The following is a 17022-nucleotide window of genomic DNA, read 5'->3' on the forward strand; positions in this document are numbered from 1 at the left end:
TATTGTAAGTAGCACTCTGAAGCTTAGCTGGTACTATCTAACCCATGGTGACCTTGTCCTCCCAGTAAGTCCCCTGTCTCAGTTTCCTAAGTATTGGAATTCCAGGCTTGTTCCATCATATATGGCCTTTGTCTTGTTCTTTCAAGTCTGTTATAGCAGGTTTTCCTTGTAACTATGTGTTTCTAATTATAAATTGTTTTAGACTTGGATATTGAGTAAAAACAGAATGTGGCAAATAGTTTTAGAATGCTTTTGGGCTCAATACTACATACAGATTTGCTTTGTCATTTTTCCATCTTGTGGGAGCTTGTATTGTCTATAACATAATTAATTTTTGCTTATATGAGGATAATGTGAATATAATTTAATATCCTTTAGTCCTGTCTAGTAGTTCAAGAACCTGAAAGTCTGTGTATTTTTCTTATCTTTCTGAATCTTTTTGTCAGCACAGGGTCAAAGATGTTCTGTTTTAAAGAAACTCTTTTACTACCCAGCCTTGAAAATGAGAGTGATGCCAGGGAACTATGGAGCAATTAAGAGAAGATCCCCAAAGTTTAAAAGATCCAGGATATGCTATTACCCCCTATTAAGCAGAACAGATATTGTTACATTCCCAAAAATTCCTAGAGGAAACTCAGCATCTGCCAATGCTTTTTTTTTCCCCAACATAAACCGATGCTGAAGTTGCCTGTACTGTGTGTGGTTGCTACAGTCATAGTGAAAACTATAAAGTGTTAATAAGAGAGGAACAACAGCGTCCCTCTTTTAGGTATAGTAATGCTATACTCTCATACACAGGGAAACAGCATATCAGGGACAGCTTGTCTTTTCTCAGGTCTCCTGTGCTTAATCTGTGAATTCCCGTGACTGTCTACTAGGCACTTAAAGGCCTGAAAGTAAACTCTCCATTCTATTTTATGTCATGCATTATATAAAAGCAGGGTTACCACCTGTACTAAAAATGGCAATCAGCCATGCTAATGCACTGTTTTATTCTAAAGGTAAAATGTCATCGGAGAGGAATGCCCATTTCCCACTGCCACCAGCCCACTTGATTGTGTTTACTGTCATTGGAGGTGGCCAAAGTGTGCTAGGAGTTTAAAGGAAACTAGATTTTTACCCCAGTATAATAGGAAAGTTACATTTTATAAATGTTAGTATGACAAAATCAAATATATTTAAGTGATTTTAGCTTATAGGTACTTTTACCAAGATTTCAAGAAAAGTTATATGACTTTCAAAATTCGTATAACAGGATACTATCCACATGTACAAATACAAATGTACATGTATAAATTTTTGGGTTTTGGTTTTTGGTTTTTTTTTAAAGCATAGTGGGCCTAAATGAGATATGAAAAATCTGAAAGCATTGCCCTTTTGAATTCTATCTAATGCCATGTAAATTGTCAGCATGACACCAGGAGATATGCTGTCCTATTTGGAACTAATACTGTTTAAAAACTTGATATTTTAAATTTTGGTATTTTAATATATTAAATCTTTTGTTGCTCAGCCATAATTTTCCTTTGATATATAAGTATAATTTTTTTTTTTTTTTTTTTTTTTTTTTTTGGTTTTTCGAGACAGGGTTTCTCTGTGTAGCCCTGGCTGTCCTGGAATTCACTTTGTAGACCAAGCTGGCCTCGAACTCAGAAATCCACCTGTCTCTGCTTCCCAAGTGCTGGGATTAAAGGCGTGCACCACCACCGCCCAGCTCAGTATAATATTTTTTGATGCTTAGCCCAAAAGAGTTAAAAAAAAAAAAACCCATTTCGTAAATGTGGTAAAATTTTAAGTGTTTTTATGATAATTGTAACAGTGTAGTACATTCCTTAAACATTTAATTAAGAATACATTGTAGTCAATACCTTGACAATAGCAGAATGTACTCTTATGTGTTGAACCATTGAAGTAACAAATTATTTTATAGTTTATACGTCTTTTAAGTGTTTCAAATCTCGTTTCTAGTCTATAGAGAGCTACAGACTGGTGGTTGCGAACTGAAAAATGGAATACTATAGTGTCTATACTATGATCAGAGTAGATCATGATAGCTTCTTGCCTTTTCAGATTAGAGAGAGTCAGTCATACAAGGTACCTCTCCTCTTTGATTAGTGAAGATTTTGATCCTGGTAAATGAGGAATGGAAGTGTCTAGGAAAACAAAATCATACACAGTAAAACTGGTTCATGAAAGAAAATTTCTCTTGCTGTTTCCATCTCCATTTCTACAATTTGTCTCTTACTCAAGCACCATCATTTTCTTTAGTCTCATAATCACCCTAGTTTTGAATCTTTCCTTGCTTTTTCTATTGACTTATAATTGATTTTTATAACCTTAAATGTTTATAGTAAGTATATTATTTAACAAGATTGTCTTCTATGAATTAAAAATAAATAGTAATCTCCAACTCTTTGGAAGGGGGCTGTAGATATAAAGTAACTAAAAATACAGCCCCGTTTGGGAGGAAGCGAAACATTGACTAGTTCTGTTGGCTAGTTGTACTGGAGGCTGATCCTCAGGCCTGCGCCTGTGAGTGGGTCCTTTCTGTCCCTGTTTCTTTCCGTGTATCCTCTTCTGTTTGTTTCTTTGAATGTATCCTTTTCTGTTTTTGAAATTCTACCAAGCAAAATGGTTTGCTTTAAAAGGAAGTAAAGTGGTACACTGAGACTTATTCAGTCTGTCAGAAAAATTTCAGCTTATGGATTTTTACATCTACTAGCCCTGAGTTTCTGCCAAAGGAAACTATTCTAAAAACTTCTTTTTCAGCTTCAGGATTATTGTGGAATAGCAGATCATTTAAAAAAGAATATAAATACTAGGTTCCCTGCTCAGCATATGTATTATAGAACTAAACACTTCCTCATCTTGTGCATGTTAGAACAGGAAGGCGCTAGAGAATTTTTTTATGATATTTTAAATATAATTTGTGTTAAAATCAGATCTGTCTTGTCATAGAGGAGGACTATATCCTCAGAAGTTGGAACTATCAATGTTAGAGCCATGTATTGGGCAGTGTTTTATAATTTACCCGGGTTATTTTATTCAATCTATTTTATAGATTAAAAATTCAGTCAACAAGAAAAATTTTCCCAGTATCACAGTTAGTGTACAACTGATCCTAATCCGGGTATTTTTACTTTGAAGATTGTAAAAAGGGTTGTGCAAATCATCCCAAGAGCTGAGCTTAAACCATTTAGAATTTAAGTAGAAACTTTGTATTCAAGATGACCAACCAGTGATTCTTCCAGAGACACATCATTTTGGCAGGCTTGGTGTTTTGTTTTGTTTTGTTTTGTTTTGGTAGAGATTTTAGAATTGTGGTAGAGATTTCATATTTCATCTCTGTGCAAGCTTAATGTGTATCCTTAGTTTCTCATTTTACATATAGGGTAATAGTTCTAAGCTGACTGCTGAGCTATGATAGCACACTTGAAGTCAGGAGAGTAATGTGTGACACAATAGGACTCAGATGTTAGTTGCTGCTGCTGCTGCAGTTGACAGTAAAGTCAAATTATTTTGGGTACTTTGTTTGCTACTTTTATTAAATTTAAATGTCCAAAAGAAAATAAATGAACAAGAAAATAGTTGTAGTATCTTTAGAGGTATCTGCAAATTACAGTCCTGAGAATTTTGCTATTAATATTGAAATTTCCTGTTTGAAATTTTAGCTACTTATTATTGTGAAATTTTATATGGAAAATGGTCTTGTCTATGCCTCTTTAAACAAGTTATTGTATAACTGAATTTTATTTGTTTGATGCATGGGATTTAAGCCATTTTTCTCACATGTCTGCATTGTTTTTATTTATATTTTATCTTAACTTTTCATTCTTACCAGCAGAAACATTAGGAATCACCATCTTATTTTCCTTAGTTCAGTTTTGCATAATTCTCTTTAACATTCTGAAAATTTCTTTCTCCTGTGCCATTTTGATACCCTTACTAATTTTTTAACTCTTATAAGTATTGGTACCTATGTAAAATACTTGATATTCTGTATTATTTTAGGTGGCTATTTTTTTTTTCATTTTTGTCCCTAAAATTTATCTATGAAATGGACAGACTAATAAATGATTTCTCTCATACTTCATTAATAAAATATAAAGTACTTAGGAATATGACACATTGTCCGAACTTTTTTTATAAGTGGTAATGTCAAATTGTAGGTCCTCCTGCTTGTGCAGGGATGTGGGATTGTGGTTATGTGTGGTGTATATGTACAACAGCAGATACTTTGCACACTGTCTACTCAACTCCACACCTATGGAATTTTACTAATACTGTACAAATGATAGGAATAGTTCCATTAATAAAGGAAGCATTTTGATGCAGACTTTCACTTGTTTCTTAGCTATTAGTACTGTACGAAGAACCTGAAAAATATCATGTGACTTCCCCCTTCCAACCCTCCACCCCCACAAATGCTCGACTCCAGGGAATGCACACTATAATTTTATTTCATTAGAAGAAATCTATCTCAAGACGTCATAGATTTATTTGAATTTGTTTTATTTTAATTAAATGTAATTACATAATTTCTCTCTTAAATGTCCAACTTCCAACTCCCAACATGTACCCTTCCTCTAGCCTCTCCCACAAGCTCCCTCCCTCTCAAATTCATGGCCTTTTTTCATCATCATCATCATCATCATTATTATTATTATTTTACACTTCACATTTTATTCCCCTACCAGTCCATCCTTCAACTGTTCAAAATCCCATACCTCCTCCCCAACCCCTAGTTTCCACGAGGATGTCCCCACCCCTGCAAATTCATGCCTTTTAAAGAAGTTATTGTAGTTACACATGTGTGTCTATAACTACAGTCTGTTGAGTTTGTTTAGTGTTGATTGATGTAATTGCTTATTCACTACCAAGAGTCCCAAAGAGGGCTGGAGAGATGGCTCAGGGCTTAAGAGCACTGACTGCTCTTCTGAAGGTCCTGAGTTCAAATCCCAGCAACCACATGGTGGCTCACAACCATCTGTAAAGAGATCTGACGCCCTCTTCTGGTGTGTCTGAAGACAACTACAGTGTACTTAGATATAATGATAATAAATTAGTAAATAAATAAAGTTCCAAAGCGTTCTTTATAATGCCAGGAAAGATTTTCAGCTACGTGATTGAACACACAGAACCTTTCTTGATGTGTATGTTTGAGGAGTTGGGAGGAGTAAATGGTCCTTTGATGTCTGATTAAGTGATTGGTATTAGGTGCTTACTATATCTTAGCATTGCATATAATATTACATTTCAATTTGACATCTCTGTACCATGTCACCTTTTCATAAAGAAACTGCTGCTTAGATAAGAATCACCTGCTCGGAGTCAATTTATTTGCTGGTTAATTAAAAATTCATACTCTAAAAATACTTCTTGTAACCTTTAGGATATTTCAGTGCTAGAGTAATTTATAGCTTTTGTTTAGTGAACCATTTAATTAATATCCTCAATGGCTTGGTTTTATTAGGGTAGAAAATAATATAAACATGCTTATTGTGGAAATGGAAGTAGACTGAGAATAACTATTATGCTGAATTATATTTTACAGATTTTAATAGTTGTATTTCTTTTTGTGGATTTTTAAATTTTAATTATTTTATTGTTGCTATTGTTTAAAGAAATGCCTCTTAGGCCACCCTGGCCTATACACATAGTGAATCTGCTTCAGCTTCGACTGTGCTGGGGGACTAAAGACATTTGTAAGCTGTATCAATTGCCCTACTTCCAGTTGTTGGTAGTTTTGTTTTAAGATGGTAGAGACACTAGTGATGAAATAAAGAAAATAAGAAGCTAGGGTTTCTAAAGGTTGTCTTGGAATTAAGTAGAAGTTGTAACCAAATGAAAAAACAGTGCAGAAAGTAGACTAGGTTTACTAGGACGGAGGAAACCACTATCAGGGTATGGAGTGTAGGAGAGGTTTACATTCATTCTATTCCTTGTTAGTTTCTTTTATCAGGCTTTGTCACGCCATTTGGGGTATGGAAACTGATCTAGAGATAGATAGTCCTCATTCACCTCTTTGGTAAAGGGAAAACTGAGTGATTGTAAGGTAATTGTCCAAGAGCACATGACTACTGAGTGCTGTAACAGAGTCTGTTAACTGTAGCCCATCCAGTGCGTGCTGTTTCCCCCAGTATTGAAAATCTTTTTCTTCAAGTTTGAAACCTTACTAACCTATTTGGAAATGGAAATAAATCGATGTGCTAACTGACCTTATGATTATTCCCATTTGATAACATTTTTTGATGTGTATGCTTGAGGAGCTACGAGGAATAAAGGTTTATTCCTCAATAAAGTCATGTCTGATTAAATGATTTGCATTAGATGTTTACTTACAATTATAAATGATACATTTTAGATCAACTCTGTTACTAAAATAGTCTAAGTACTGAAATTGTATTCTTCATTTTGCAGTAGCATTATTGATTCTACAGAATACAGTCAACCTCCAGGTTTCAGTGGGACCTCTCAGGTAAGGGATATATTTAACAGTATGTATTAGTGGATGCTATGAGTGTAATAATCTATGTTGTAAAATAATAGGTTAGTTTACTAAAATATCTTTGATAATGGCATAACCCTTTTTAGTAGGGCTTGTTTCTTGTACATAACAGAATTACTTATTTATTTGTTTTTCAATGGTAGTAATTTTATAAAGTGTTTGTACCCTTGTTGATTAATATCAGACCTTAAGAGGGAGAAAATGTTGTCAGGAATTGTTTGTCTCGAGAGATATGAAAGGTATAATTATTGATAATTACACATTATATTAAAGCATTAATCTTTTCTTATAGTTTCATGGACTAGAGACTCCTCTAGAAACCCCCTATCCCACCCTCCCTCCCCCTGCCTCTATGAGGGTGCTCACCCATCTGCCCACCCATTCTGCCTCCCTGCCCTGACATTCCCCTACACTGGGACACTGAGCATTCCCTGTACCAAGGGCCTCTCCTCCTATTGGTGTCCGACAAAGCCCTCTGCTACATATGCAGCTGAAGCCATGGTAGTTCCATGTGTGCTCTTTGGCTGGTAGTTTAGTCCCTGGGAGCTCTGGGGGAGTCTGGTTGGTTGATGTGGTTGTTCTTCCTATGGGTTGCAAACCCCTTCAGCTCCTTCAGTCCTTTCTCTAACTCCTCCATTAGTGACCCCATGCTTAGTCCAATGGTTGGCTGCAAGCATCCCTCTCTGTATTTGCCAGACTCTGAAAGAGCCTCTCAGGAGACAGCTATATCAGCAGGCACTTCTTGGCATCCGCAATAGTGCCTGGGTTTGGTGTCTGTAGATGTGATGGGTCCCCAGGTAGGGCAGTCTCTGGATGGCCTTTCCTTCAGTCTCTGCTTTACACTTTGTCTTCGTATTTCCTCCTGTGAGTATTCTGTTTTCCCTTCTAAGAAGGACTGAGGCATCCACACTTTGATCTTCCTACTTCTGGAGCTTCACGTGGTCTGTGAATAATATAATATAATATTCTGTCCCAAGTACGAATGACCAGGCCTCTGGATAAAGATGTTCTTTTGAGGAAGCAGTTACATAAACTTTTTATGTCACAGAACAAAAGAATGCCAGGAATTAATGCATGTACTAAATAACATAGGACATCAGATCAGTATAGCAAATCTAGAAAACATCTGCAAATAGGTTCACATTGCTTTATTGTAAGTTTCTTAGCTTTGAGTTTGGGGAAAACAACCCATCCGGTAAGCTCATGACAGTGGAACATGTTCTAAGCAAGATACTGTAGGTGAGAGAACTAAATGTCTATTAAAGTGATTAAATAAAAATATAATTTTATTTAATTATATAAGATAATTTTTACTTTAAATTTGCCAAATTTCAACTTTCCGTAGTCATAGAATTGTAAGCAATAAGTCTTCAAAATTAAATGTGTGCTCCCCTCACCTAGGAATTCTATTTTATATTCCCATTATTTAATATTACTTACTGTACACAATTACCTATGGTATACATTTATACAATTGTCAGCACAAGAGGTTTGTTAGTAACTATCATTGGTCAAGCATGGGAGCTATGTGATAGAGTATTACAACAGTAGAAGCTCATCTGCTGTTAGCTTTATGGAACCATTATGGATCATACATTCTCAGTTATCTCATGGCTGTTCTTATATTGCATTGCTCGATTTGTGCTCCTGCTCGTGTGTGTGTGTGTGTGTGTGTGTGTGTGTGTGTGTGTGTGTGTGTGGTCTGTCTGTCTGCCTGCCTGCCTGTCTTGTCTGTCTATAGGTTCAAGGGTAGTCAGAGAAGAAAATAGACAAATTGAGTTGGTAGTCATATATATATATATATATATATATATATTAACTCCTAGGAGAATTTGATTTGAAAATCACACACATAAGAATTCTAAGAAATCATTTGAAATATTACATAAAGATGAGATCCTAGGACCATAGATAAGGCTCAATAATTAGGAACATGTGGTGTTCTTGCAGAGGGCCTGATTTCAGTTCCCAGCACTGGTGACTCACAGCTGCTTGTTCCTCCAGTTGTAGAGGTTCTAGTGAGCTTTTCTGGCCTTAATAGATAGTGGTATATGCTCTTGCAGACACATACATCATAAGAAAAATGGAGGCAGAGGCAGGCGGATTTCTGAGTGCGAGGCCAGCCTGGTCTACAGAATGAGTTCCAGGACAGCCAGGGCTACACAGAGAAACCCTGTCTCAAAAAAAAAACAAAATCAAAACAAAACAAAACAAAACAAAAACAAAAGAAATCATAAGAAAAATAAATCTTTTTAAAAAGGGATTATAAGATGGACATGGTGGCATACGCCTTTAATCCTAGCACTTGGGAGGCAGAGGCAGGTGGATTTCTGAGTTCCAGGCCAGCCTGGTCTACAGAGTGAGTTGGAACAGCCAGGGCTATACAGAGAAACCGTGTCTCGAAAAACCAGAAAAGGGGGGGGGGGGGCNGTATTCTAGTAAATTCTGAAACATAAACATGCCCAGCCATAGTAAAATAATTAAGAATGTTATCCTACAGTTAAAGAGTGAATTGTTATACTGTTCAAAAAAATAATAGGTGAGTTAAAAATTTAAAATGCTTGCACGTATAACTTTTATATAGTGTAGGTATATTATACTTCTAAATTTTTATAATTTTCAGTTAGTTTTGCTTTATAAATTTTGATCTTACACTTAGATTTCAGTAGTCATTTTCTTAATGCGTCTCTCTCTCTCTCTCTCTCTCTCTCTNTGTGTGTGTGTGTGTGTGTGTGTGTGTGTGTGTGTGTCTGTCTGTCTGTCTGTCTGTCTGAGAACTGTTATTCAGGCTGTCGTGAAATTCACTGTTGCAGCTCAGTCTGGCCTCAGATTCAGAGCAGTTCTAACTTCAGCTTCCTAACTGCTAGGATTACAAGCATGAGACAGCATTTCTGATAATAATGACCTTTATAGGTCAAGAAAACAAAACCAAAGAAAAACCAAACAAATAAACAAACAAACCAAAAACTAGCTAATGGTCCAGTACTGGCTCAGGATCACTGTTAAGTTTATTGTATATTTTTCCCTTTTCCTGTCAACTAGCACTTAGGTATCTTTTTAAGGTGCATCTTAATTCTCACAGGACTCCACCTCTAGCTCCCTTGTGGTTCTTCATTGTTGTACTCCTTGTTCTTCAGTGTTTGGTAAAGTTTTCCAATTTGTTTTATCCTTTGAGCTTTAGTATTATCCTACTTATCCTACTTAGATTCATAAAGAAGTCCAGGGAGGTGGGGAGAGTCAGGCATATTGTTTAGTGTTAATCCTGCTTGAGGCCCTGGATTTGCTCCTTGACTGCAACCCCACTTCACACCCAGTTCCCCTACCTCTAAAATTGCATCAGTCTCATACCTCTTAGTTTAGCACCTTGGAAACTAAAGCTGAGAACTGTGTGTATGAAGCCAGCCATGTTCACTTATTAAGACCCCATCTGCTGCCCACCCACTGTCCCCCAAAATGGAAGAATCTTCCTCCTGATATTTTTATTGGAACTGCCTTTAGTTTAGAAACTATTCTAGGGAGAGCTCATATCTTTATGATATGGAGTTAAGATGCTCATGTTTTTGCATATTTATTGCTAAGAGGTGTTTAAATATTGAGTTTTTCCATTTAAAAATTACACTTAATTTGAGCTTACCATGGACTAAGATATAGTTACAAAAAATATATTGTGTCTCTTAATAGAGGGCTAGAGATTTGATTCCAGAAAACTTTGCTATAGAGTAGTAGTTCATAGAAGAGGTAATTATTTCTTTAGGTGGTTGTTGTGGTGCCGACAAAATCACTATAAGGATTTGAATTGGATATTTTTAAAGGACATTGAGGGGTAGAAAACTACATTTATATATTTAATATATATTGTAGCTTAGCTGATGGACTTCTCCCATTTCTTCTTTCCATCTTCTAGTCCACGTAATTAAAATTAAGTTACTTCAAGGGTTTTTGTTTTGTTTTATTTATTTTTCTCTTATCAGTAATGTTCATTATTTCTGTCTTTCATCTCATAACTTTTTTTTAAACTTATACTTGTTGTTTTTTTACTTTTCTCTCTCTCTCTTTTTTTTTTTTTTTTAACCTTTTGGAGACAAGGTCTCCTTTAGCCCAGAATGGCCCCTAAACTGGTTGTAGAACCAAGGTTGACTTGGAACAGCTGATCTCCTGCCTCCGCCTTCTCTGAGTACTGAGTTTACAGGTCTCTGGGCACTGCCAGTTTTATGTGGTGCTGAGGATGGAAGCCAGGGCTTTGTGCATGCTAGGCATGCTCTTCAGAAAGCCCGAATGGCCTTTACATTACTTTCAGAAGATTTTTCCCCATTTTTACTTGAAAAGAAAAATTGGAAAGTATTATCTGAGAATTTTAGTTTTTCACCATTTGTTTTTATTTTAATATATTGTTCATTTTAAAATACACAAGTAAGCATTTGGCTATTCTGTATGAGAGTGTGAATTATGCTGAGTTACAAGTGTCTTTTCTTATCATCTTAGACAAAGAAACAGCCTTGGTATAACAGCACATTAGCATCAAGACGAAAGCGACTCACTGCTCATTTTGAAGACTTAGAGCAGTGTTATTTTTCTACAAGGATGTCTCGTATCTCAGGTACATGTTCAGGATTCCTCCTAAAATGTCTGAAAATCATCCTTCAGCTGTATTTCCAGGTTCATATGCTAATTTATGGAACATTCTAATTGCAAAGTGTATATTTTTGGAAGTCTCATCAGTAGTGTATAGGCTTCTAGATATCTTGAAGAATGCTGTTTCCTACTGGTATCTCTATTCCTCATTCCAGAATGTTTTATAGTTCCAGAGCAAGCTATATAAAGTTTCAAAAATAACCATGAGTATATAAGCTCCATTTAGTTAGCTCCTATTCAGCATTAATATGTTTTAAGAACCGTTCTTTATGCTAAAGGTAAAAAGATGGAAGAATTAATCTTAATTATCATAAATGGGATGTTATAAATCTGTAGGCAAAAGCAACAGGTAACTAATAATTCTGTGTGCTTTATACATGTGGAATATCCACTGAGTGTGAAAAATCTAGGCCAAAGTGAAAATGAAAAGATATAAGTGAATGTTCTGTGTGTGTACTTAAAGAGATTGTATTTAAGCCAGCCTAGTATAAATTAACTTTAAAAAATAAGAAACATTCAAAATAGAACTAATACCATGTGATCTCATGGGTATGATAGGATAAGATATTTTAAATTTTAGAGAAGCGATAAGACTGTTGGTCAACCCTTCTCAACATCTTTACTCATCTTTGAAGGTTGGATACTAGTAGCAAACCTACACGTGTTCAAAGAATTAATTATAGGTGAGGGTTGCTTCCTGAGGACCCAAGTTCAGTTTCCAATACTCACATCAGTAGACTGTGTATAACCCCAGCATCACAGGGTGTGACTCCTCCTTCTGGCCTCTGTTGGGCTCCTGCACACGCATGGTATACACACACACACACACACACACACACACACACACACACACACACAGAGTCAAACAAATATTTAATAGTTAGAGGCAAGGTGTATAGAATACAGTACTGATTTCATTAGTAGTATATATGCTGTAAATGAAAATCATTAAGGGGAAATTTGGCAGTATATTACTTATTAAAAACTGAATCCTGAATTCCTCCCAAGTGAACATGTTTATATTATATTGTATAAACTCTGTGTGTATGTGTGTGTTCATTTTGTTTACATTTTTTGATAAATTTGCCTCATAATTGGTGATGGAAAAAATATTACTTTATGTAGGCTGAGAATGTGTCTCAGTTGATAGTGTGCTTACCTATCAGTAGAATTTGATCCCCCATAGTATATTAAAAAAGGAAAAAGAAGCATGGTGTGATTACCTGAAATGCTAGTTTGAAATGCAGCAAGATTAGAAGTGCAAGGTTATCCTTCTCTACATTGTAAGTTGGTGGCCAGCCTAGACACACACATTTAGGAAAATGCTAAAATTTGTCTTAAGCATATTTGATTTGAGGTTAAGATGTGCTTTTTTTTTTTTTTTTTGGCTGGGCGTGGTGGTGCACGCCTTTAATCCCAGCACTTGGGAGGCAGAGGCAGGCATATTTCTGAGTTTGAGGCCAACCTGGTCTACAGAGTGAGTTCCAGGACAGCCAGGGCTATACAGAGAAACCCTGTCTTGAAACCCCCTCTCCACCCCCCCAAAAAAAAAGATGGGATTTTTTTTTTTTTTTTTTTTTTTTGATGGATGAAAATGTTGCATTCACTACCAAGGGTTTAAATCCTTTATCAAATGTCTATAATAGTTTATGAATATAGACTACAGTAAGGAGTGGTTAAATAGTAGTTTGACTTCTTATTTTAATGGGTAGGTAATTCCTGTTGATTCCTTTACGTATTACTTGCTATTTTTATGCTGAGCACACGATAGGGTAGTACTGAGTAATTTCTTCTCTTTTTTTTTTTTTTTCTCTTTTCTTTTTTTTTTTTTTGAGTAATTTCTTTAAAGTAGAGATAACAAAGAGTTTGACATAGAACCATCTTTATGTCACTGGCAACAAAGATATGCCTGATGTGAGTAGTAAGAGGGAATACTGAATAATTTGCTCTGGAAGATGCAGATTTACTGGAACGGAGACTAGTAAGCTCACACCAGAAGCAAATTAGATACTTTTTTTTTTTAATTAGTGTCTATATCGTGCTTAAAGCATGTTGTCTCTGGTTTTTAGAAATCTTAAGTTTTGCTGGACTTGCACCTTGGCTTCCCATAACTGTGCTACTAAATATGAGGTTCTTTTAACACGAGGAAACCTAAACTTATCTAGTGATTGATACAGTATTGATTGCACTTCATCATTTTACACCTCTGCCTGGCTTTGCAGTTTAAAAAATGACAGATGATTATTAGAAAATCAATGTCTTGACTTCTTAATTATAATTTCAAAAGGATGTAATGAAGTCATTAAGAAAAAGAAAAGGTATTGAAAACACTTCTCTAAACTAACCTGTAATTAAGATGGAGAGGTGGCATGCCAACAGATTTATATGGATGTTGATCATAACACAGCTGAACTGACAGAATCCAAGCCTTCTTTATAGCCAGATAGGAATGGCAATTGGTATACATTTAGATGCTAAAATAAGTACCTTTTTTTGTTTTACATGTATAAATGTTTGGGTACATGAATCTCTGTACCACATATGTGCCTGGTATCTATGGAGGTCAGAAGAGGGCACCAGATTCTATGTAACTGGAATTATAGATGGTTGTAAACAGAACCCAGGTCATTTGTAGCCAGTGCTTTTAATATCTGAGCCATTTCCAGCTAGGAGTGCACTTACACTAGAAACAAATGGTCTTCAGCAGTCTTAAATTAAAATTTTTTCTGAATGAGTAAAGGACTTGTCATGCCAGTACTTATTATCTTAAATAACACATAGTAGAAGGATTGCAAATGAAGATACACAGTTTCAGTTACCATATCCACAACACTGCAGTAGTTACTTTTGGTGGCTGCCTACCCCTGTAACTCACGTTTTATTTATAGTCTATTGAACTTTCTCAGTGTAATTTTTGTGGAATAGGAACTTATCTCCTTCGTAATAGTGCATGCTGGTTAGGTCTTTTTAGAATGAAAACACTACTAACTCGGACCCCTTTAATCCAGGTTGCTAGATGAATTTTGACTGCCTAAATCTGAGCATTTATGAAGTAGCTGACAGAATTTCTTTTTTTTTTATAGTTTTTTATTAGATATTTTCTTCATTTACATTTCAAATGCTATCCCGAAAATCCACTAACAGCACCACCCCCCCTCCTGCCCTGCTTTCCAACCCACCCACTCATGCTTCCTGGCCCTGGCATTCTCCTGTACTGGGGCATATAATCTTTGCAAGACCAAGGGCCTCTCCTCCCAGTGATGGCCGACTAGGTCATCCTCTGCTACATATGCAACTAGAGACACGAGCTCTGGGGGTACTGGTTAGCTCATATTGTTGTTCCTCCTATAAGGTTGCAGACCCCTTCAGTTCCTTGGGTACTTTCTCTAGCCAGAATTTATTTTCTTCAAAAAACTTCTTATTATAATTAGTAGATAAATTTTATCATACCAAGTAAGTTTTCAGATATTTTTTAAAAAATGGTTTGTGTCATCTAGTACTTTTTGTATTTTAATTTTATTATGCCCTATCATTTCTTCAAATAATATGTTTAAGTAGAATCGTGAAAAATTTATGATAGAAATGCCTTGTGCACATGGATGAGAAAAAATAAAGTTACAGAAAATACATTACAACAAATAATTAAAAATTTTAATATCTCTTAGGGTACTAATAATAATTGTATGTTGTAGTTTTTGTTTGTTTTGTGTTTTTAGCTCTTTGGGAAAAGTTTAAAATGCAGATTTCCAAATGCCTTGAAAAACTGAGTATTTTAATTGCACTTTACTTCAAGCATATATTAAAGAACAACTCTGTATTAAAGAATAGATAAGTTGACTGCTACTTGGTTCATTAATGTTACGATTTGAATCTAAGATGGCTTAACTTTAAATAGTTAAAGGGACCTTGTGTGATGTCATTCCTGTTGTCTTTGAGAATCACTAATTTATACATTGCAGTTTTGTACCTATGACTGAGAATAGGAATTAAAATAATTCAATTTTTTTTACCTAATATGTACTATATAATTTTACTTTGATCATAAATGTGGAATAAGTTTGCATCCTTCTAAACAAATTTTGTTAAACTAACAAATACCTAACCACATGTAGGTCTTCCTCCAGCAGTTACTATCAGTGTTAATGGTTGGAATCTGATTTTAGTGAACGATTTATGTTCATTAGGAGATTTCGTAATGTTTTATTTTCCCTTGAAATCAGTGCCAAAACTCGAGGAGATTGCCTTTATACTTTATTGGAATAGAAAGATATTTCAGTGAATTTCTAGACCATTTTTATTAATTAATTGGAGCATACTGCCTTTTTAAAAAATCTTCAAAAACACCTTTTATTTAAAAATAATCTTTTAATGTGAGGATATTATTCTTCGCTTCCTTTATAGTGTCATTCATTTAATTTCCTTCTTTCTGATACAGATGACAGTAGAACTGCAAGCCAGTTAGATGAATTTCAAGAATGCTTGTCCAAGTTTACTCGATACAACTCAGTAAGACCGTTGGCCACATTGTCTTATGCTAGTGATCTCTATAATGGTTCCAGTATAGTTTCTAGGTAAGTGTTTGGCACTGTTCTTACTGTGTTCTTTTATTAAAGTATAAGAAAACTTACTAAATTTGAGAAGCAGCTATAACATGTCATTGAGACTTGGGATTTGCAAGCTACATTGCCTTCCAGTTACTCAGCTAGCAAATTAGAATGCTCAGTAGTATCCATCTGACAGAAGGTGGCAGTTTCTCTTTCTATGGTATATCTGCTGTCTGGGTGTAATTATGGAAGGTGCTCTTTATGTCCTTCCTTCAATTTTGCAAGTCTGTATAGAACTGGTTTATTTCTTTCTGAATATTAATGTTTGATTCTCCAGTAAAGCTTTCCATGGAATATAAGAATATGATCAGAGTTCACTCTATAGTTTGTACAACTAGTATGCAGTAATAAAAACTATTAATTTGAGAGATAGCTGTAGGTAGTCTAAATAAAAATATACAAAGCAGGGCCTGACAGTGTATTTTTGAAACATTCTGGGGCTGGTGGTATAAAACAGTGAATGATTGCTTGTCGTAAAAGCAGAGGAGAACCTGAGTCTGATACGCAGATCCCATGTGAAATAAAGGCCAGGCATAGTAGTGCTTGCTTGTTATGCTCCTGCTGTTGAGGCAGATCTTGGAAGTACTGCCTTGTTGGCAGTTGTAGGCCTCAAAAGAAAGGTAGACAGCACTTGAGGAATGGCATCCAAAGTTGTCCTCTGACTTTTGCATGCAGATATGCTCATGTGCACACGTGTGCCTGTGCTTACAAACACACAAACTTCTCACTATATACAATTTTCCATTGCTTAAAATAATGAACATTGTAAAATCATCAGGCTGCATTACATTTAGCCTATTTTCAGTAGACATTCAAAGTGAATGAGTTACATTTAAATGTTTTAAATTACAATTTTATAAATTAAGTTCATGAACTTAATTGGTATGGTTAGCCGTTTTTATTTTTTCCCAATTATATCGAATTAACATTTCTTTTTTAAAATTTATTTATTTATTTATTATTATTTTCTTTATTTAAATTTCAAATGCTATCGCGAAAGTTCCCTATACTCCACCCCCGCCCCTGCTCCCCTACCCAACCAATCGCACTACTTAGCCCTGGCCTTCCCCTGTGCTGGGTCATATAAAGTTTACAAGACCAAGGAGTCTCTCTTCCCAATGATGGCCGATTAGGCCATCTTCTGCTACATATGCAGCTAGAGACACGAGCTCAGGGGGTACTGGTTAGTTCATATTGTTGTTGCACCTACAGGGTTGCATCCCCCTACAGCTCCCTGGGTACTTTCTCTAGCTCCTCCAGTCCAATTGCTGACTGTGA

At 35.6% G+C, this 17022-nt stretch overlaps 1 protein-coding gene across 2 annotated transcripts in view; it reads left to right on the forward strand.

Moving 5' to 3' along the window:
• Cop1 (COP1 E3 ubiquitin ligase) overlaps nt 1-17022 on the forward strand; it is a 119893-nt gene that overhangs the window by 43031 nt on the left and 59840 nt on the right. For both annotated transcript variants that reach the window (XM_021199350.2, XM_021199351.2), the window contains exons 9-11: nt 6421-6478; nt 10991-11105; nt 15576-15711. In XM_021199350.2, coding sequence (XP_021055009.1) covers nt 6421-6478; nt 10991-11105; nt 15576-15711 — 309 coding nt within the window. The remainder of the gene's footprint in view (nt 1-6420; nt 6479-10990; nt 11106-15575; nt 15712-17022) is intronic.

The sequence above is a fragment of the Mus pahari genome, chromosome 5 (genome assembly GCF_900095145.1).
Source record: "Mus pahari chromosome 5, PAHARI_EIJ_v1.1, whole genome shotgun sequence".
Lineage (NCBI taxonomy): Eukaryota > Metazoa > Chordata > Mammalia > Rodentia > Muridae > Mus > Mus pahari.